The sequence below is a fragment of the Cotesia glomerata genome, linkage group LG10, assembly GCF_020080835.1.
Source record: "Cotesia glomerata isolate CgM1 linkage group LG10, MPM_Cglom_v2.3, whole genome shotgun sequence".
Taxonomy (NCBI): domain Eukaryota; kingdom Metazoa; phylum Arthropoda; class Insecta; order Hymenoptera; family Braconidae; genus Cotesia; species Cotesia glomerata.
In genome coordinates, this window is record NC_058167.1 from 10,883,178 (window position 1) to 10,904,574 (window position 21,397).

General features: G+C 28.5%; 4 protein-coding genes across 10 annotated transcripts; 2 read left to right on the plus strand and 2 right to left on the minus strand.

The window, feature by feature from the left end:
* Window positions 1-16: 16 nt before the first annotated feature.
* Window positions 17-6,646, plus strand: LOC123272812 (pleiotropic regulator 1-like). Its single transcript, XM_044739805.1, has 6 exons — window positions 17-316; window positions 2,816-2,940; window positions 4,169-4,892; window positions 5,977-6,310; window positions 6,439-6,518; window positions 6,554-6,646. Exons 1-5 carry the CDS (start codon window positions 201-203, stop codon window positions 6,496-6,498), a joined length of 1,359 nt encoding a protein of 452 aa, XP_044595740.1. The 5' UTR covers window positions 17-200; the 3' UTR covers window positions 6,499-6,518; window positions 6,554-6,646.
* Window positions 6,647-9,030: 2,384 nt separating this feature from the next.
* LOC123273469 (zinc finger CCCH domain-containing protein 13-like) lies at window positions 9,031-16,537 on the minus strand. 3 transcript variants are annotated; one of them, XM_044740879.1, is made up of 4 exons: window positions 16,433-16,537; window positions 15,960-16,221; window positions 15,813-15,885; window positions 9,031-12,891 (listed from the first exon to the last, which is right to left on the minus strand). In XM_044740879.1, the coding sequence occupies exons 2-4, from the start codon at window positions 16,172-16,174 to the stop codon at window positions 9,358-9,360; spliced, it is 3,822 nt and encodes a 1,273-aa protein (XP_044596814.1). In that variant the 5' UTR covers window positions 16,175-16,221; window positions 16,433-16,537; the 3' UTR covers window positions 9,031-9,357. The 3 variants fall into 3 exon arrangements, with proteins under 3 accessions (XP_044596814.1, XP_044596815.1, XP_044596813.1); XM_044740880.1 differs by having other exon boundaries at window positions 15,819-15,885; window positions 15,960-16,285; window positions 16,409-16,491; XM_044740878.1 differs by having other exon boundaries at window positions 15,960-16,285; window positions 16,409-16,490.
* Window positions 16,538-16,899: 362 nt separating this feature from the next.
* Window positions 16,900-18,589, plus strand: LOC123273472 (protein ALP1-like). 2 transcript variants are annotated; one of them, XM_044740890.1, is made up of 4 exons: window positions 16,900-16,942; window positions 17,078-17,366; window positions 17,535-18,070; window positions 18,269-18,589. In XM_044740890.1, exons 3-4 carry the CDS (start codon window positions 17,602-17,604, stop codon window positions 18,454-18,456), a joined length of 657 nt encoding a protein of 218 aa, XP_044596825.1. In that variant the 5' UTR covers window positions 16,900-16,942; window positions 17,078-17,366; window positions 17,535-17,601; the 3' UTR covers window positions 18,457-18,589. The 2 variants fall into 2 exon arrangements, with proteins under 2 accessions (XP_044596825.1, XP_044596824.1); XM_044740889.1 differs by having other exon boundaries at window positions 17,535-18,589.
* A 461-nt stretch (window positions 18,590-19,050) lies between these two features.
* Window positions 19,051-21,383, minus strand: LOC123273470 (trihelix transcription factor GT-3b-like). 4 transcript variants are annotated; one of them, XM_044740882.1, is made up of 5 exons: window positions 20,967-21,383; window positions 20,814-20,891; window positions 20,178-20,243; window positions 19,958-20,094; window positions 19,051-19,876 (listed from the first exon to the last, which is right to left on the minus strand). In XM_044740882.1, exons 1-5 carry the CDS (start codon window positions 21,082-21,084, stop codon window positions 19,205-19,207), a joined length of 1,071 nt encoding a protein of 356 aa, XP_044596817.1. In that variant the 5' UTR covers window positions 21,085-21,383; the 3' UTR covers window positions 19,051-19,204. The 4 variants fall into 4 exon arrangements, with proteins under 4 accessions (XP_044596817.1, XP_044596816.1, XP_044596819.1 ...); XM_044740881.1 differs by having other exon boundaries at window positions 20,814-20,894; window positions 20,967-21,380; XM_044740884.1 differs by having other exon boundaries at window positions 20,178-20,265; window positions 20,967-21,133.
* Between the last annotated feature and the right edge of the window lie 14 nt (window positions 21,384-21,397).

Consider the following 21,397-nt stretch of genomic DNA (forward strand, 5'->3'; position numbering starts at 1 on the left):
GGAAATTGTACACGCGTGGATTTGGAATAGTAACGTCGGTCCGAACAGTTCTTTCTTCCTGCTCAAATCGTTTGTAATACGTTTAAAAATAATCACGAAATAATTTTTGGATATCGTGAAAATTAAGTTAGTCAATTATTAATAGTTATAATTATATTTTAAAATTATAGATTTATTTTATTTTATTAAAAATTTTTAAAATGGTTAATGACGTTGATAAACATTCAGTTCACACATTAGTGTTTCGATCTTTAAAAAGAACTCACGATGCGTTTCTCAAGAATAAAGGACTTTTACCTCCAGTGGATCCAAAATCGTAAGTATTTTTTTTATTAATATTTTCAGAATCACCTGAATTTTTTTTAGTTCAAAATATTAAATTTTCTTTAAAAAATTTTATTTTAAGATAAATTCACGATAATTATGAAAATTTTTTTTAAAGCATTAAGGTAGTACCCTCGCCAAAGTCGTTTTCTTAGGATTTTTTTTTAATTTTGGTAGATTAATGTTCATATAATTCTTCGTCGATTGGCGCAATTTGAGAATTTTTTACTATCTAGTTTCCGAGGTATTTAATTTTAAAGTTTGAGTTTTGAACGCTCTTATACATTACGGTATACGGGATATCGAAAAATTTACCTACAAACATTTTTATATCTTAGAAACTTTTCTTAGGATCTTTTTAAAAAACTAGAGTAACGTTAACTAACAACTAAACAATTAAAAAATTCATTGATAATTACCACACAGTTTCAGAGATATTTATTAATAAGTAATGAAAAATTTACCAGACTTTAACTGAGGAGGGGATACGTTAATAAAGCTGTGGCAACAGCGCAAGTTTTGTTAGCCGCGAAAGAAGTATGAGACGCGCATGCGCTGACAAATTTGAAAAGTTTAATTTACGTTAGGTGTAATATTACTTATAGTTATTAATTTTATTTATTTGAAAAAAAAAACTATGATTATTTTATGAAAATAAGTATTTTTTTATGATACTAAAGTTAGCCAACATTTTTAATTTTTTGACTTTTTTTTAATAATTAAATTAGAAAAAAAAAAAATTTTTTTATATTGCATTTACAGTTTTTGAAGTTTTTTTCAAGTGAAATTTCTTTTTTATTTTTTTATAATCATTTTTTCAATAAAAAAAAATTCTAAAAATTTTTAAATGTCGGCTGAATTAATTTTAATTTTTTTTATATTTATTAAAAATTCAAAAAGTTAACAATTTTAATATAATAATATATATTAATCTTTCAATGTATGTAAATAAATAAATAAACGCATGTATCAAAACAGAGGTAAGTCTACAGCCAGTCCAAAACATTACAGTATAACCACTATAAAATATCGGGTTGCGGTCAACTAGTCAGATCGACAACATTCCAAATTATTAAGACTCTAGAAAATTTAAAATTCCGCTACATTCAAAGTTTATAAAATACATTAGCTTAAATAGAATAACAGCCGAAAAACAATTTTGTAAATTATAAAACACCGGGTTATCGAATAAAAGTAAATATAAATCTTATATTCCTCAAGAGTTAAAATTAATTTGATTTCGAAAAAGGGTTGTTCCGACGTATATTCATCCGAATACTCACCTATCCGAATAATGATTCGGCCGAAAATTACTCATCCAAAAAATTGGAAATTTTTTTTAGATGGTCCACCTTTACAATCATGAAATTTGAGTGTTTTCCATACATGCTTGTAAATTAAAATAAAATTAATTTTCAAAAATTAATTAATTTAAAATTAATTAAAAAAAATTTCTAATCTAAATATAAAATTATTTACATTTTTCGGCTAAATGAGTGTTCGTCTGTTCATTCATTTTGGCGTATAAATTTTCGTTGTTATCCTAATATAAAATTCCTAATATAAAATTGAGTTCCTAATATAAAATTGAGATGAAATGTATGTGGCATCAAACTATTCGTAACGTGATTGGTCGAATATATCATAAGCATGAAAATATATGCAAATGCTACAGTCAGGCGCGCGCTTGCGCGCGCAAATTCAAATTCTAGTGTTTTTTAATTTATTGAGACTTTGTAACTTTGAAAGATTCTATTAATATAGCTTTAGATTTTTCTTTATTTAAGATTATATTTTTCGGAATTTTAAAATTTGTAAAATTAATTATTTTAAATTACATTTAATATTTACTTTCTAAGTTCTAGTAATTTATTAATTCGGAATGTTGTTAGTCTGACTAGTTGACTGCAACCCAAAATATCTTAACGCTCACGCAGTGTTGCCAGACTTTTCAAACGATCAGTATCTCCTTCGTGATTGGCTGAAATAAGTACATAAACAGCAAAAAGTTTTAGGCTTGTCAATAATGGCTATCTGGTATGTGTACCGTACACTCTGGCGTAAACTTTTGACGACGGAAGTCGCGAGGGTACTACCTTAAATGCTTAAAAAAATGTATATTGACCAAAAATCGTCATTGAAATTAGTCCAAATAAGTTAAGCGATTTTTCCTTATTTTCTACATGAAAAAATAAACAATTAAAAAAAAAATAAATTTTCAAAAATGTTCATTTTTTTATCATTAATAAAAAAAAAATTTTTATCGAAAAATTGAAATTTAGTTAATTTTATTTTTTGATAAATTTTATAAAAAAAAATTTTTTTAATGGTTGTTATTTTTATACGTTGGAGTAAACATTGTTATCATTTTCTTCACAAGTAAAAAAATTGTAAAATATTCTTTGATCATATATTTTATATATTAATAATGTTTAATACTAATCAATGATGTAAATCAAGAGAGATACTGATTTTTTTTTTATTTTTACAGATATGAAAGCATAAAACGCATTAAAGCTAGAAGTCAATACGGTGATATTGTTTCTAAAGTAAAAAGTCAACCTCCAGTACCTAAAAAACCTGAAAATAATAATGGAGAACCACTTCCACCAGGTGGTGAGTATTTTAAAAAATTTATAATTATTTTATTTTATATTTTTCAGTCAATTTAATGATATTGAAATTAAGAAACATGTAATAATTTTTAGAATTTTTTTAACGAGTAAATTATAATACGAAAAATTTATTTTAAAAATTCCATCCTTAAAAGCTCTAAAAAAAAAAATAAATGCTATTTTTTATAAATAATATTCTAGTCGTAGTTTATTCAGGGCCAGTTTTTGAATTCGAGATAAAATTTTATTTTATGCTAATATATACCTATATATTTTATATATATAGATTAAGGTGTGCCAAAAATTTTAACTTGAGTAATGGACTTCTTAAAACTGGAATTTTGAGTTCCGCTTTTAACAGGACCCGTGTAAAAAAATCGTCTTAAAATTGTCCTTTGCTTAAGATCTTAAACATGACACAAACCAAGACTATTTTAAGACGCCAAAAAAAAAAAAAATTCCGAGCGCAGATTTTTGAAAATTTGATTCTCGAATTTGTTGTGAAAATTAATTTTTAGACATTTTTTAGACGATTTTACGACTTTCTAACCGCAATATTTTTGAGTAAGATGTTTTTAAATTGAATTTAAAATTGTTAAAAACATCTCACTCAAAAATATTGCGGTTAGAAAGTCGTAAAATCGTCTAAAAATTAATTTTCACAACAAATTCGACAACCAAATTTTCAAAAATCTGCTCTCGGAATTTTTCTTTTTTGGCGTCTTAAAAGAGTCTTGGTTTGTGTCACGTTTAAGATCTTAAACAAACGACAATTTTAAGACGATTTTTTTCACACGGGGAGTTGTGTGTTTGGGTATTTCCTGAGATATTTTGAGCATAAGGGATTTATTTGATTTTCACATAATTTTTTAACAGGAGTTTTATGCCTAAACAAAACTCCTGTTAAAAAATTATATAAAAATCAAATAAATCCCTTAAGCTCAAAATATTATATCTCAAGAAATGCCCAAATACAACTCCTGTTGAAATCGGAACTCAAAATTCCAATTTTAAGAGGTCTATCACAGAAGTTGAATTTTGGAACACCCTAATATAGATATACTAGCAATAATAATTTTATCCTGGATATAATTTTATCTTGGATTGAAAAACTGGCCCTTAAAAAAATAAAAAATATTACCAAGTGTCATTCAATTTAAATTCTTAAAATAAAATATAAATCCTGATTTTTTAAATCTAGAATACTCTTAAAAATTTTTTATTATCAGACGACTCATACGTGGACACTCAAAATACTTCAGCTTTGGTATCAACAAATTCGTCCGGACCATTAGTTGCACCTGCGACAAAATCATCAAACACAGTCGCAATTCCCAGGAGACAAGCACCAGTTTCACTAAAACCTAAGTGGCATGCACCTTGGAAATTATACCGGGTAATCAGTGGACATCTTGGATGGGTGAGATGTTGTGCCGTGGAACCAGAAAACCGTTGGTTTGCAACTGGTGCAGGTGATAGAATCATAAAAATTTGGGATCTGGCCAAGGGCAGTCTGATGATTTCATTGACTGGACACATCAGCACAGTAAGAGGTCTAGCGTTTTCCCACCGGCACCCGTACTTGTTTTCATGCGGTGAAGATAAGCAAGTGAAATGCTGGGACCTGGAGACCAACAAAGTGATCAGACATTACCATGGTCATCTCTCAGCAGTCTACAGCATGGCACTTCATCCCACACTTGATATTTTGACAACAGCAGGTCGAGATTCCACGGCAAGAGTTTGGGATATGAGGACCAAAGCTAATGTTCATACTTTAGTTGGACATACTAATACAGTAGCCAGCGTAGTTAGTCAAGCTGCTGAACCCCAGATCATCACTGGTAGCCACGATTCTACCATTAGGTTGTGGGATTTAGCTGCTGGTAAATCTATGGCTACTCTGACTCACCACAAAAAAAGTGTTCGTGCTCTTTGTTTACATTCTACGAGGTAAGTAATTTAATAAAATTCTTTCATAAATAAATATTCATTAAATAATTTAATTGAAATTGAGACATGTGATAATTTTTTTAATTTTTTTAACAGATAAATTTTAAAAAATTCCAACTTTAAAAGCTCTCAAAAATTATAAATAAATTTTTTTTAAAAATAATATTCTAGACCTAAAAAAAATAAATAAAAAACTTGTCAAGTGTTTGCTAATTTCAGTATCATTTAATTTAAATTCTCAAAATATAAATTGTAAGTAATTTAATATAATTACTTAATGAATAAATATTCATTAAATAATTAAATTAAAATTGAGACATGTGATAATTTTTTTAACAAATAAATTTTAGTAAGAAAAATTTATTTCAAAAAATTCTATCTTTAAAAGCTCTTAAAAATTACAAATACAATTTTTTAAAAATAATATTCTAGACCTGAAAAAAACAAATAAAAAACTTGTCAAGTGTTTGCTAATTTCAGTATCATTTAATTTAAATTCTCAAAATATAAATTGTAAGTAATTTAATAAAATTACTTAATGAATAAATATTCATTAAATAATTAAATTAAAATTGAGACATGTGATAATTTTTTTAACAAATAAATTTTAGTAAGAAAAATTTATTTCAAAAAATTCTATCTTTAAAAGCTCTTAAAAATTACAAATACAATTTTTTAAAAATAATATTCTAGACCTGAAAAAAACAAATAAAAAACTTGTCAAGTGTTTGCTAATTTCAGTATTATTTAATTTAAATTCTCAAAATATAAATTGTAAGTAATTTAATAAAATTATTTAATGAATAAATATTCATTAAATAATTATATTAAAATTGAGAGACGTGATAATTTAAAAAATTTTTTTAACAAATAAATTATAATAAAAAAAATGTATTTTAAGAAAATTCCATCTTTAAAAGCTCTCAAAAATTATAAATATAATTTTTTAAAAATAATTTTCTAGACCTAGTTTATTTAAAAAAAAAATAAAAAAGTTTTCAAGTGCCTGCTAATTTCAATGTCATATTAAATAATATACCTGACAAAAATTGAAAAATTATTTTCTAACGCTTAATTTTTTCAGATACATGTTTGCATCCGGAGCACCAGACAACATTAAAACATGGAAGTGTCCAGAGGGAAAATTCATCCAAAATCTATCGGGACACAATGCTATAATCAATTGCTTAGCGGTCAATGCTGACGGTGTAATGGTCTCTGGCGCCGATTGTGGATCTATGAACATGTGGGATTTCCATACGGGGTACAATTTCCAACGCCTGACTCCTCCAGTGCAACCAGGCTCTATGGATAGTGAAGCTGGGCTTTTCAGTGCCACTTTCGACATGTCTGGTTCGAGATTGATAATGACTGGAGCTGACAAAACTATAAAGCTGTTCAAGGAGTGTGAGGATGCTGTAAGTATAATTTTTTTATTATTCTTCTTTGGAAGCATTCATTTTAATTATTGAAAAACAAATTTATTTAATGATTTATTATTGTTAATTTTACTAATCACTGACTTCTTTGTTAATTTTTTTTGTAGACCGAAGAGAGCCATCCCATTAATTGGAAGCCAGAGATAATAAGACGAAAAAAGTTTTAAGTAAATAAAAAATAAGTTTAATTTAAAAAAAGAAAATTATTAATATTTAATTAATAAAAAAAAATACTGCTAGTTTGTAAATAACTTTGTACATATAAATTGCTGTATTAATTTTTGAATGCATTTCATACAAAGCAAAAATAAAATTTTAATCATTTTGAAATAAAAAATCATAGAAAAAAAATTTTTTTAATTTTTAAAGCTATGTAAAATCAATAAAATGAGATACTGTAAAAGTCCATACTACGTTGCTATAAAATATTTTAATCTTTTGCCAACTAAATATACAGAATTGTCGAAAATTAATAAAACAATCAAAATTTAAGAAAAAATGGTTAGCAAATACACAGAATCAACTAATTTTTTAAAATAGTACAATCTTAGTTACCAAGTACAAAATTAAATAATGCTTAAAATATCAAAAACAAAATATAAAATAGATCGAAATTTAAATTGTAATTTTTTCTTGAAGGCTCATGAGAGAGTGACTCAATTAGTAATAAATATTATTGTTTATCATTAAGCATTAAGCCTCTCTTTTTCCCTACCCTATGTATACACAACCATTCGTCTCTGCAGGGATTATATGTAGTTATCAGAACAAAAACAGTTTCACTGTAAAAAAGTCGCGCCAAGTCCACGTTCATAAGATTATTAGGAAAAAAAAATTTTTTACAAAATAAAAAATAAAAAAATTAAAAAATCCAAGTAACCGATATGATTGTTTATGATTTTCGGAAAGTAAAAAAAATTTTATTGTAAATTTAAAAATTAAAAAAAAAAATTTTAGAACGTATTTAGTGTGCGTGGTTGCAAAATATTTTACTTTTAATGAAATTCGTAAAATCTATTTACTAGGACTTTAAAAAAATTGAAATACACAATGACGCACACCAAGTACGTTCTAAAATTTTTTTTTTAATTTTTAAATTTACAATAAAATAACTACATATGTAATTTTGCGATCAGATAGACAGACAGATGTGCTCAGCTTTCCATATGCTAGGACGATAACATATGATAAATCGTTCTTGGTCACGGCAGTTAGAGTTTGGAATTAGTTACCGGAGGAGATTGTGCAAATTATTGATTACAGTGAATTCAGATCAAAATGTTATGCATTCTTCTTATCTAGAGACGATATATAAACAATATTTAATTAATTAATTAATCTTACAGAACTTTTCTTTAATTATTTGCTTTGAATCAACGTCACATATTTTATTTCACAATATAATTTTAATTGTTATTATCATTTTGAAATAATCTTTATTAATATTAAATATCTTCGCGCCTTGTGGATTATATAAATGTTAAGAATATTTGTATAATTAGTGTAAGGCCCTTAGGGAGCTTTGGCTTCAGGGTCTAAATTTTTGAATAAATAAATAAATAAATAATAAATAATTTAAAATTCATATATAATAATTTATAATTTAGTTTCGATACAGTAAATCATAAAATTTTGCTAGATAAATTGTGGCGCAAAGGAATCAAAGGTCTACCTCATAAATTCATTGTAGATTATCTATCAGGTAGAGAACAATGTGTTAAATTAAATAATTGTTCTAGTGATTATAGAATAGTAAAAATTGGTGTTCCCCAAGGGACCATTTTAGGGCTTCTTCTCTTTATTATACACATAGATGATATATTTAATATCCTCCCTCCTAATGCTCTTGTATCATATGCTGATGATACAGTATTTCTGTGTAGTGGATGTAATTAGTTAGTAGTCGCAGATTGTTTGTCTGACTGGTCAAATAAACTAGATCAGTTAACGCTAAATTTAAATTTAAATATAATTGCCATATAAAATGGAACAAACATATCTCTGAACTAATGAAAAAACTCAAGTACTTTACCTTCCTCTTTTATAAATTAAGTAATTGGATAAACTCATGGATACTGAAAATCATTTATCATGGTCTATTTGAAAGTGTTATAAACTATGGAATTATAGCCTGAGGAGGTGCTTATGATAACACTTTAAAACCTATTGTAAATCTTCAAAATAAATTGTTAAGCAAAATGAAAAATACTGATGATTTGTTAGGACCACTGAAGATTAAACAATCTTTCATTGTCCAAGCTTTAACTTATTATTTTTATGAATGTAAAACTTTATACTCTGAGAGAATAATTAATACACGGTCTAGACAATTAACTCTACCAAAAATTAATAGAACACTAAGTACTAAAAATGTAATTTATATTGCAATAAAATTCTTCAATCTACTTCCAAATAATCTGAAAGCGCTAAATTATAATAAAAGGTTGAAAGCATATTGTGAGGTGGATAAGATCAATTATACTTTAATTGATGATAAGTGGTATTCTGTAAAAATTTGTAAAATTATTCTTACCATACTTTGTACACTACTTATTTAGTTAATCTAATATTATGTATTATATTTTTCTGGTGTCTATGCACAGGTGCTTTCTGCAACTCTATAAAATGTTTTTACCAGAAGTAAATAAATAAATAAATAAATAAATAAATTGTTACTTATAATAATAAATTACGTAATAATTTAGTATTCATGTAAATAATATTTATTATACAATTAGAATATAAGTATACTAATTACAATTTCTATTAAAAGTTTACAACAAATACAATGAAAGATTTACATAGAAAAGTCGCATTATCAATAATTGTTTATTTTTATTACACAATAACAATTGAAGATTATAGATCAATTATTCAAAAATTCAATTTAATTATAATATTAATTTCATTTTGTACTTTTTATAAAATATTCACTTCCTAGAATTCTAATTACTATTAATTCACTTACAAATTTATTTATAATCAAACCGTAAAGTGTCTATTTAAAAAAAAAAAAAAATTACTAATTACGCGTGGTGCAATAACAACTTAGCTTCTTCAAACAAACTAGTAAAAGGTTTAAGAACTTCCGGGTCATCATCTTGATATTTATCACGTCCATTAATCCTATAAAGACTATCATCAGCAATAACCAACCCCACCGGATCATTATTAATTTTTTCCCTAAAAAGCGCCGTGTGGATCATCGCAACATTATCAAGCAGCAACTCCCCATCCCCATCATATTTACTCTTAAGTTTATTAATAAATTCCTCCCCAGCATACTTAACAGAAATTCCAATCCTCTGAAAAATAGCTTTGCACTGCCAGCGACACTGAGCAGAATCTAAATTAGAAACTTGCCTCCTAGGCTGAGTCTCTTTAACCAAGCTCTCCCAATCAACACCCAGCGCATCACCCAAGCCCTTGCCACTAGTTTTGATATCTTCCTCCAACTCACCGTCTGAAATTTCCTCAAAGTCCATGGCCTCCATGTTATCCTCATCAATAGCCGTAGTAGCCTCCGGTTGTTCCTCCTTATCCTTATCCTTCTCCTTACCAATAAAACTATTAGCAGGCACAGTATTAGCAACACTAGCCACAGCAACACCCACAACAGGAACACCAGAATTAGCAGAATCATCAGTAATTTGTTCAGGCGAAGCCTTGCTCACCTGAACAACCTCATCATTAACCACCAAAGCTTTATTAACAATATCCTTATCATCAACCGACTTTTTATCCTCAGATTCTTCATCCTCCATATTAAGAATATCATCAGGATCATCACTGATGTCACTCAAATCACTCTCCGTGTGCCGAGTCAACGATTCCTCCAAGCAGGGTCGCTTCAATTCAACCCCAACCGGCTGCTCCAGTACTTTCGGCTCCAATATTATTTTTTCCTTAGAAAGGGATTTCTTCTGCAAGCTATCCGTAGATTTCTCGCGACTCCTCCTAGGCCTTCCCTCCGCCAACTCCATCAATTTTTTATTAATAGGCTCTTCCTTCATACTACCATGCAAAGAACTCTGCTTGGACCCATGACTGCCACAATCATCCCTAATTTCAGGAGTGTTATAAGGACGTCGTTTGGGATAAATATTCTCTCCAATATCCAGATCTTTGTGCCGGTCATTCCTATAAGAGCCCCTTATTGATTGATGAATCGGTTGGTTCTCCCAAGGCTTCCTAGCTTCATTAATCTTCCAATCAGCCATCGGGCTATCATACCTCTGAGGCCATTCTTCCTCATGAGCCTCAGACCTGGGAAGACTCTCCCTGTCCCAGTGATGATTCCTAGGCCGCCAGTCTCTCTCCTCCCAGTCAGGAGGATACACGCGATCTCTGCTGTGATCAGCCTCGTGATGCATGTCCCAATTATCATTACTACTCTCATCCCTAGCAGGACCAGGACGATGAGGAGGTAGTTTATCCCCGCTGTACATATGATGGTGCTCATCAAAAGGTCTCTCATTCTGAACCGGGTACCTAGAGGGCGGTGGTCTGTCATCATCACCAGCAGTCCCACCACCTCTACCACGTCCCCGTCGTTCATTAAACGGACTGTTGAATTTACGAGTCTCAATCGGCTTCCTGCGATCCTCCTCATGATGATAATCCAGGCGCACTGGCTCATCCTGCTGCTCCCAGTGATCAGCAGAGACTCTCGAATATCCGCGGTCAAAATTCCTATCAACCTCCATGCTTCTGCGAGGACTCTCCCGTCGGTCTAATTTAACCGAGGGAATTTCTTTCCTATCGTGCTCCAAGCTAGAGTGTCCTCCTCTTTCATACCTGGTCCCTCCCTGGACCCGGCGATGTCTTCCACCACCTCCTCTTTCATAAATAGCATCCCGTTCAGGCAAATGTTCACCACGAGAGACAGATACATTTTTATCAACAGGTTTTTCCAGCGAACGCTCTCGCGGAAAACGATCCAGTCTCTCCCGGTCGACATTTTTATGCACAGCTTCTTTGTCCATTGCACGGTCATACTTATTACCATCAAACCTCTGGGAAGAACTCTTGCTATCACGGTCAGACAATTTAATATCACCGCGACGATCTCGGGAATTATTTTTGTCATCCTTCATAACATTGTCTTTAATCCGGTCTTTATCTCTAATATAACGTGAATTTTTATCAACGCCACTGTTAATCCCTACAGTCAATTCACGATCGCGTTTCTGGGTGCAATCTTTGTCACGATCGCGCTGACGCTCTCGTGAAACATTACCCCGGTCTAATATATCATCGCGATCCTTGTCGCGTTGATCCGAGCGCATTTGAACACGATGACGCGAGTCATCTCCGCGGTTAAAATCTTTGTCTCTACGCTCACGACTCTTCGCGCGACTCCGACTATCTCCGTGATTTTTATCATCATCTCGGGAAGAGAGTATTTTTTTACTGTCTTCTTGATTAGACAACCGGGACTTTAGTTCACTTTTACGCGCATCCTCACGGTCTTTACTTCGGTCACGTTTGTGAACACTGTCACGATCTTTCCTCTCTAACTCCCGTGACTTGTTAGTCGACGAAGATGATGACGAGCAGGTCATAATAGCTGGAGATTTTTCGACATGACGAGCCGGAGTTACGTCACGTTTAGATCTAGAAGGCTTATCAGGAGTCCGACTGCGACGAAGTTTACTTGGCGTTTCTTTTAATTGCTTGGGACGTTCTATCGGCGGAGTTCGTGATATGTGATCTTTTTCTTTGGGCCTTACTTTAGGCCTTGCTTTGTCATCACTTTTCTTTTCTTCTCCTCGACTCTTACTTTTATTCTCCAGCTCTTTTCCAATTTTTTCAACATTTTTAAGACTTTTCGGAGCCTCTTTAGCGGCGCTGCTACTGTCTTCAGACTCACGGCCTTTGCGATAGTGGCGTTCACGTTCGCGCTCGTCTTTGCTGGATTTACCCTTGGGTGACTCACTGCGATTTCTTTCCTTAGTTTTAGTACTGTGAACTGCCACGGGAAGAGGCGACCGCGTCCTAGAAACTGAATTGTGTTTCCTTCCAACACTTACAGCTGCAGTGGCTTTCTTAGTTGGCTTAGAAACGTCTTTCTTAACTGGACTGTCGACTCTGCGCTTTTTTTTAACGGGAATTTTGTCGCTCTTACTACTATTAAGACGCTTTAATTTAAGCTTTTTTTTACCACGATCCTTGTCGTCTTCGTAGTCCGACGAGGCACTGTGGTGCCGCTTAGTTTTTATTTTCTTTAGTTTTTTATTGCGAGAATCGGACGTTGAGCTGGATGACGAGTCGTCGCTAGACGAACTGCTGCTACTGCTCGATGAACTGGAGCTACGTGAACTTGATGATGAACTCATTACGCGTTTTTTATGCTTTACTTTATCCTTGCCATGTATCTCTTTATCTTTCTTCATTTGTAATTCCAATTCGCGCTGCAGCAATTGACGCCTACGCTCCAGCACCTTTTCGTCCTCGTACTCCAGATCGGTTTGGTTCCACTCCTCAATGTTTAAATCGGGACTGTGTGATGTTTTCTTCACTACTTTTGATGTGATTCTTTTGAAAGGATCTTCCTTACCCTGTTAACAATTTTAATATTTTAGTAATTTTATATTGATAATTTTTATAACACTGAAGTTGACAGACATTAGAAAGTTTTTATGAATTTTATAACAATTAAATTGTTATGAAAAAAATTTAATAAAAAAATTCCACATGTGAAAATTAAAGAAAATTATCAGTGAAAATTTTTAGTAATGTAATTGATTTGTTATAAGAATTTAAAAAATTGACAATTGTCAGCTAACTCCAGTATCATTAATTTTTTATAGTCAATCAGAGTAATTTTGGATTTTCTGTAAATTATTTAGTCTCTAAAATGATCCCAATTTTTTTTTTTTATCAAATGAAAATTTAAATCTTTAAAAATATTTAAAAAAAATTTACAGCAAAAAAACTTATTAAATTAATGAATAGTTTTGAATTAAAAAAAAAATCAATATTATTCAAATATGCAATCACGCATTTTTTAAATGCTTCATTTTTTTATCCTACGACAAATAATCTCATTAAAAAATTAATATTTATAAATTAAAATAATTTTTTGACGTTGGATTTTGATGTTTAAAAAATTAATCATTTATTTTTTATATTTGATTTAATTATTAAAATAAAAATTTTACTCATGAAAATAATTTTTAAAAAATTATAAATTATTTTTTTCTAAAAAATAAACACTGACATTGAAGATTAGTCGTTGGATTAACTGACATGGAAGTAGTTAATAATTAATTACTAAAAATTTTTAACGCTTTATAGGTATTCGTTGCTAATCCAAATGAACCGAAGCTATTGGGAATTTTTTTTTTTATCAAATTAAAATTCAAATCTTTAAAAATATTAAAAGAATTTACAACGAAAAATCTTATTAAATTAATGATCTATTTTTTTTAATTAAAAAAAAATCAATATTATTCAAATATGCAATCACGCATTTTTAAAATGCTCCATTTTTTTTATCCTACGACAAATAATCTCATTAAAAATTAATATTTATAAATTAAAGTAATTTCTTAACGTTGGATTTTGATGTATAAAAAAATAATCATTGTTTATTTTTTAATATTTGATTTAATTATTAAAATAAAAATTCTATTCATGAAAATAATTTTTAAAAAATTATAATTTAAAATTTATTTTTCACCAAAAAATAAACACTGACATTGGAAATTAGCCGTTTGATTAACTGACATGGAAGTAGTCAATAAACCGAAGCCAATATTGGACATTTTTTTTTATTATTAAATTAAAACTCAAATCTTTAAAAATATTAAAAGAATTTACTACAAAAAAAATTTATTGAGTTAATAATCAATATTTTTAAATTAAAAAAAAATCAATATTATTCGAATATACAATCACGTAAAACTAATTATTATAAAGACAATTATTTCAACATTAAAAATTATTATAATTCATTTTTTTTATAACTACATCTTCTTTTTTAATATAGTAAATTTTTTTTGTAAGAAAAAAAAATTGGAGTTTTTATTAAATTATTAAAAATTTTTAATTTCTATAATTGAAAAATATTTAAAATAAATTGACTTCTAGTGACGATGTGACTAGTTAAGGGGGATAGCCACTGTGATATTTCAAAAAAAATTTTTTTTTTATGAAATCAAAGTTTATAGATTCAAAAATATGTATCTAGAGTTTTATATGAAAAATAGTGATTTTTGTGACAACGTGTTAAATGACCATTGCACGCGTGGCGCTCCGACGAAAACGCGTTTTTCTCAAAACTACTTTTTTTTTTTTTAACTAGTGGGGTCTGTAATTTGCATAAACATGAACCGATTTGCAATTTTTTTTTTTTCCGTATTCGTCTACTCAGTAGTTATAGTTGTACGTAGGGGATTTCGAAAATTTTGATTTTTAAGATTTTTTAGATCTGTTTGAATCCAAAAAAATGAGAAAAAAAAACGAAAAAATTTTAAATATGTCGCCATTTTTTTTAAATCCAAATTTTCAAAATCCCCTACGTGGAACGATAACCACATGCATGCAGATTACAACGCAGTTTGGTTTTTTTGTTTTAGATAATCCGTTTTTTAGAGATCCCACCGTGGTGGGGGAAATTTTTTTGGTGTTCCACAAAAATGCTTGTAACTTTGTAACAACATGATATTTTTTAATCAAAATTTAGGAGAATGATCTTCAATGTATACTTTTTAAAACAAAAAAAAACCCAATCCCCAAATTCCTTTATTATCCGTCAAAAAAATTCCCGAAAATCACCTAGTTTTTCGATCCTCACAGTGGCTATCCCCCTTAATTAAAAATTTCTACAAAAAAAAAAAAAATCATAACAATCGATTTATTGGTTTATTTTTATAATAAAAATGAATAAAAAATGCTTCTTTTTATTTCTTCAAAACATAAAGTTGCTAAATTGTTAACTAACTAGTAAGAGATCATAAAAAAAATTAATTAAATTATCAACGAATTATTAAGGCTCAATATTTGTTAATTAAATATGAACCAATAAATTTGTTTTATTAAAAATAACTAATTAATTAATTTTAAAGAAAATTATCGCTTACTGTTAAACAGTGACTAGTTAAATATTTTTGATTAGCTTTTAACAAATACATTTCTTTATACCATTAATTAAATCAATAAATATAAAAATATATTTTCTTTTATCAAAAATTTATACAAATATTAATAAAAAAAAAATATTAAATTATCAACGAATTATTAAGGCTCAATATTTGTTAATTAAAAATAAACCAATAAATTTGATTTATTAAAAATAACTAATTAATTAATTTTAAAGAAAATTATCGCTTAGTTTTTCGATTCTCACAGTGGCTATCCTTAATAAATCACTCCAAAATAATTATCAATCATTCAGTATCTCTCAACTAGACTCTGGTACCTTAAATCCAAAGTTACTCCGAATAATTAACTTTAAAATAATTGTCAGAATAGTTACCCCTACGTTAGCATTTGAAGTATCCCTTTTAGCTCTCTTAGAAGGACTAATTAATGTATGAGTATTAGCATATCTGAAACCAAAAAAAATAAATAAATAAATACATTTTTATAAATAAAAAAAAAACTAATTTATAAAAATACATACTTGCAAGTTTTTCCATAGGAACAATTGCCATTCAATGCCCAATTACGACAATAATCAGAGGTGATACTTGGAGTAGGATTATTAGTCGTGGTTGTTGGATTAGTTGTAGTTATTGTTGGCTTAGTTCCTAACCTTTCAAACACACTTGGTCTACGCGAATCAGTATTACATTTGGTTGGGTCGACTGTTATTTTTCTTAGATTTGACTTTGACATATTATCTCACCATAAAACAATTATATTTCGAAAATGGAAGCACATAACTGCAGTATGCAAAAATACGTTTTTGTTGGTTCTTTTTTCGGTATTTATTATATTTTTTAATATATAGATATATATATATATGTTTAATACATAGATATATATATATATATATATCTCTATATATGCTATATATATATATGTATATATATATATATATATGTATATATATATGCTATATATATATATATATATATGTAGCTCTACATATACCGATACTGATAAATATTTTTTAAACTTCAACTACTGTCACTGAATTTTCTAAAACAATAAACCAAAAAAAAAGATCTAAAATAAAAAAAAAAAAAATTCAATTTAATTTACAAGTCCACTGTTTAATATATATAATATAAAAATATACACTGTATAATAAAAAGAATAGATAGTAGTTGTCTACAATCACAACATACTGGTTGCTTTCCATTTAGTTAACACAGAGGGACTCTGCGTTACATTGTGAAACACTGCCAAACACTGTGTAAAAGTTTAAATGAAACAGCTAGTTGTCTCAAAATAACACTAGAGTGCATCAATATCGCAAAATTATGGGCGTTGTATATCTAAATGCAAGTTCCTTGACAAAGTCTTGGCTCAATAATTTATAAACATAACCTTCCAATAAGTTAAAGAACTTTTGACAATTTGTGGGCAAATAAATAATTGTTTTGTAATAATACTACTTTTTGTTTAATAATAATTATTTGAACCAACTATAATTTTAAAGTAAGTAACGTTCAATAAATTAAATATAAGCATTAAGTAGCCAAACCAAATATGTTTACTCTCAATACAAGTTTTATCGAAGCAATAATTAAATTAATAAAACAAAATTTCTAATATAATTGTTATTTCTTATAGATGGAAAAAAATAGAGTTATTTTGGTATTGATGGAAACCATTTCATCGAGTAGTAGTGATTGTTCTACAAGTGATAATAATTCAAGTTTTTGGAGTACATCATCAAATGACAGCTGGATAAATGATAATGGCAATGATGATCTATTATTTTTTCCATTATTAAAATACATAACTACTGGGAATAAGAGATGCCGAGTTCAAGAATATATACAAGTAGTCGATAAGTGGTCAGACTTGGAATTTAAAGAGAATTTAAGATTGCCAAAAAGTCTAGCACTGCGGTTAATAGGTATTAATATTATTTAATAACTTTTCATTTTTCACAATATACGCTTAGTATAAGTATTTCAATAAATACTTAATTTTATTTCAGACAACAGCAATGTTGTTTTTATATTTTTAATTCATTTTCCACACTTTAATTATTTTCTACTTAATTCTTAATATTATATTTCAGATGAACTACAACATTCAGAGTTTATACCAAAAAATAATTTTGGAAAGACACCTATCAGTGGAAAAATATGTTTTTAGTATTTTTATGGTTTTTGTCAAATACAGAACCATTAAGAACACTTGCAGATCGTTTTGACATTTCTATTTCATCAGTTCATCGAGTTTTACGTCGTGTACTAGCATGGATATTAACTAAATTGGATGATGTTGTAAAATGGCCTGAAAACAATGATGAAGTTTTAACAATATGTAATGGATTTTATTCTAAAAAACAGATTCCGAATATCTTGGGCGCAATTGATTCAACTCATATTCGTATAGAAAAACCTGCGGATAATGGAAATGACTTTTTTAATCGTAAAAAATATTGCTCTATTAATTTACAAGCTGTTGTGGACTCTCGTACACGATTCACAAACGTATACTGCGGAGAACCAGGTTCCTTACATGATGCTCGTGTATTTAGAAGATCATCTCTATACCATTCAGCAATTGAAAATGAAGAAATCTTATTTCCAAATGACACATTTATAATAGGTGATTCAGCATATCCATCTTTACCATGGCTTGTGCCACCATTTCGTGAAAATGGCCGTTTAACTTTTCAGCAAAGGCAGTTTAATTACAGACTTTCAGCAACTCGAATGGCGGTTGAAAAATCATTCGGATTGTTAAAAGGTCGATTTCGTAGAATAAAATTTTTCTCTGAATACAGAGATTTAAGTTTTGTTACAGATACAGTACTCGCAGCTTGTATTTTACATAATTATTGCGTGGATGAAAATGATGATATTGATGACGATACTGAAGACGGTTTGGCAGATTATAGTGGATCAAATATTGAAGATAACCCTCCAGAAAATATGAACAATCAGAACAATCGACATCGCAGAGAATCATTATTCAGAGAATTGTACTTGTGAACATGAATTACCTTGGTGAAATTGTACAAAATATTTTATAATTACCTTTTTTTTTTAATTCATCAATTAATGTTATGAAAATGAAGAAAGTTGGCTATTCAGTTGTAATTAAATATAATGTTTAAAAAACCAACTTAAAAATTGTAAATAATTTTTGGCTATAAAAATAAAACAATCACTGTAATTCACTTATATTTTTATTATAATTTGTACGTATTTCAATAAAATTATAGTCGAAAGAAAAGTAAAAAACATTTCAATAATACTAGGATGCTTATAATTAATAATATAAAATATCATCAGTCAGTAGTTCTTACGCTACTCAATATACTATAAAATCTTTGATATTACAGCTCACTAATTATTTTCTATTTAAAAAAGATTGTGTGAAAGTTTTCCTTAATATTAATAATAATAATATTATAAAATATCATCAGTCAGTAGTTTTTACGGTACTCAATTTACCATAAAATCTTAGATATCATAGATCACTGATTATTTTCTATTTAAATAAGATTATGTTAAAGTTTTACTTAATTAATATTAATAATAATAATTATAATTAGTGTTATAAATAATTATAAAATAGTTTCGGAAGCAAACAAATTATGAAAAATAAAATTATACGTATTAAGAAACTTATGATAATTTTTAAGTTTTTGCATGCATTAACGATTAAAATCTAATATAAAATATTTAAATTTTGTTAAAAGATATGAAAATATTGCTAAAATCGAAAGAAAATCGATTAATCAGAATCATAAGCATTTTTCTTTTGTTCCCTTGCATTATTTGGACGTAGTGATTTCATCATATCCAGAATATCTTCATGACGTCGTTGTTTTGATTTTAATTTTTGCATCTCTAGTTCTTTCTTTTGTTCCAATTCTTCGGTTCGTAACCGTAAGTAATTTTTTTTAAGTTCATTTTGTTCTCTTTTTTGAATTAAATATTTTTCTCGAAGTTCAGCATCTGCTTTTGCTTTCACTTCATTCATTTTAAGATGTTTAAGCCATTCTTGTTCTAAAGCTACTTTTTGTCTTGCTATTTTCGAGCCAGTCCCACGTGGTGTTGCATTTGTCTTATCTTTTGAACTGTTTGTACTTGGCGAAGAAGATAATTTATCTTCGCTAACATTTACTTTCTCTTTGTAAGCAGATTTTCCTATTTTATTCAGGTTAACAGAGTTATTATTGGGAGATAAATTAGTTACCGGAGTATTTTTAGACTTCAATGGATTAGATGATCTAACGGAAGAAGTAGCTGTGAATTTTGTATTTTTTTTTTGCATTATCTCATCAATAACATCATAATAATCAAAGGTTTGATAATCACGTCCGCTTCTCGAATTATTGTCGAAACATGATTTATACTTAGACAGAAGAGCGTTCATCTTCCATTTTACTTGATCTGAAGAATACTGCAACAATTAATCAATTTAAGAATAACGAATATTTTTTTCCATAATGAATAGATTTTATTTTTTCATTAAATATGTTACCTGTAAGTCAATCGATTTCAAACCAAGTGAAATTGTGTTCCATAATTTCGTTTTTTTATTAGCATGGTCCAATTTTTCGACATTTGCTTCATATAAGCTCAATAGTGATAAAGTCGCATCTTTGGTCCACATTGCACCTGCACATGCATAGATATGAAACTTACAATTTCAAATACATTAAATAACCTCATTGAAAACTATATCGTATTTTAATACGTACTTGATTTTTTTATACTTCCTGTAAAATGAAGACTTTCAGGCTTTTCGTTTTCTTCTTCTAAATAACCTATGAACAATAAGCAAAATTTCTATATCTTACTAAGTAAAATTTATGTACGATTAAAGACATAAACAATTATTTAAAAAACTTGATTTCTTAATTGTAAGGCAATAATTTTTTTGAAACTCATACGAATATGTAATTTTTCTTTAATTTCGGTGCAAATGTTTCTAACTTAAAATACACTAGTCACATAAGTAACAGTAGTAACATCTAAGCGATACGTTATTGTTTCTTAGTGCCCGAAAGCTTCCGATTCATCGTTATTGCGAAAAATTGACGGAACGAGTATTTTTTTCATGTTATATTCATTTTGGAAATTCAAAAAAATTTTTTTTTAGCAGCAGCCTACATTTTTTATAATGAAAAACTGTTTTTTATTTTAATTGCAAAAAAATTTATTTTTTTGTATATTAGTCCTGAAACTAGATAAACATAGCTTTACTTGCATATTTGGTTTTGTTTCTACAAACATTGCTCTCTAAGTTAGAGATTTTTGAATTTCACTTTAAAATTTATAATTTATTTGTATGCTTTCATTTTTGTGACCAGTGTATATGATTTATTTGTACTAACTTTCGTCAAGGATCTCATAAGCTTCATAATCATCAGTAGTTTCACCAATCTCAGGTCTTGGATCTTTTGCAAAGTCATCTTCTAAAAAAAAATTTTATAGGTATTTTAAACAATTCACAATACTGCTTCTAGACTTAAAAAACTTATTATTACCGTCGTAGAAGAAATTGTTGTCATCATCTATGAATATCTCACTTTTATTTATAAAGCAACCGTGTTTCGCGACATTTTCAGGGCTCACTTCAATAGTGCAATATTTACATTTGAACATTTTTATTAAATTTTAATTAGCAGTAAGAGACAAGCTCAATTTAATAATCTCAAATAATACTACTAGAATATGCCGTAAATAAATTGCGAGGTTAAGTAATGATACTCGATTCTACAATAAATTATTTTCGTTTTTTTAATACCAATCTAGATAATTAAAAATCATAAGTAGAGAAAAGAATTCTTCTCTTTTTTGTTGGTAATTCTTGGTAAGCATCTGTCACACTACTTTTTCGAGTGTCAAACAGTGTACGGCTGTGTTCAACAGTGTCGTTGATGGAAAGCGCTTTATCGAGCACTGCGTTACACTGCGT

Bases quoted from the DNA above. Each gene is read 5' to 3' on its own strand.
- LOC123273470 (XM_044740881.1), bottom strand. From the start codon at position 21,084: ATGTTCAAATGTAAATATTGCACTATTGAAGTGAGCCCTGAAAATGTC. The intron at 20,095-20,177 runs GTACGTATTAAA...ATGCATGTGCAG, and splicing joins AGGAAGTATAAAAAAATCAA to GTGCAATGTGGACCAAAGAT. The intron at 19,877-19,957 runs GTAACATATTTA...TAATTGTTGCAG, and splicing joins TGAAATCGATTGACTTACAG to TATTCTTCAGATCAAGTAAA.
- LOC123273472 (XM_044740889.1), top strand. From the start codon at position 17,602: ATGTTTTTAGTATTTTTATGGTTTTTGTCAAATACAGAACCATTAAGA.
- LOC123272812 (XM_044739805.1), top strand. From the start codon at position 201: ATGGTTAATGACGTTGATAAACATTCAGTTCACACATTAGTGTTTCGA. The intron at 317-2,815 runs GTAAGTATTTTT...TTATTTTTACAG, and splicing joins CCTCCAGTGGATCCAAAATC to ATATGAAAGCATAAAACGCA. The intron at 6,311-6,438 runs GTAAGTATAATT...TTTTTTTTGTAG, and splicing joins TCAAGGAGTGTGAGGATGCT to ACCGAAGAGAGCCATCCCAT.
- LOC123273469 (XM_044740879.1), bottom strand. From the start codon at position 16,174: ATGTCAAAGTCAAATCTAAGAAAAATAACAGTCGACCCAACCAAATGT. The intron at 15,886-15,959 runs GTATGTATTTTT...TTTTGGTTTCAG, and splicing joins TCCTATGGAAAAACTTGCAA to ATATGCTAATACTCATACAT. The intron at 12,892-15,812 runs GTAACTATTCTG...AATTGTTAACAG, and splicing joins CTTCAAATGCTAACGTAGGG to GGTAAGGAAGATCCTTTCAA.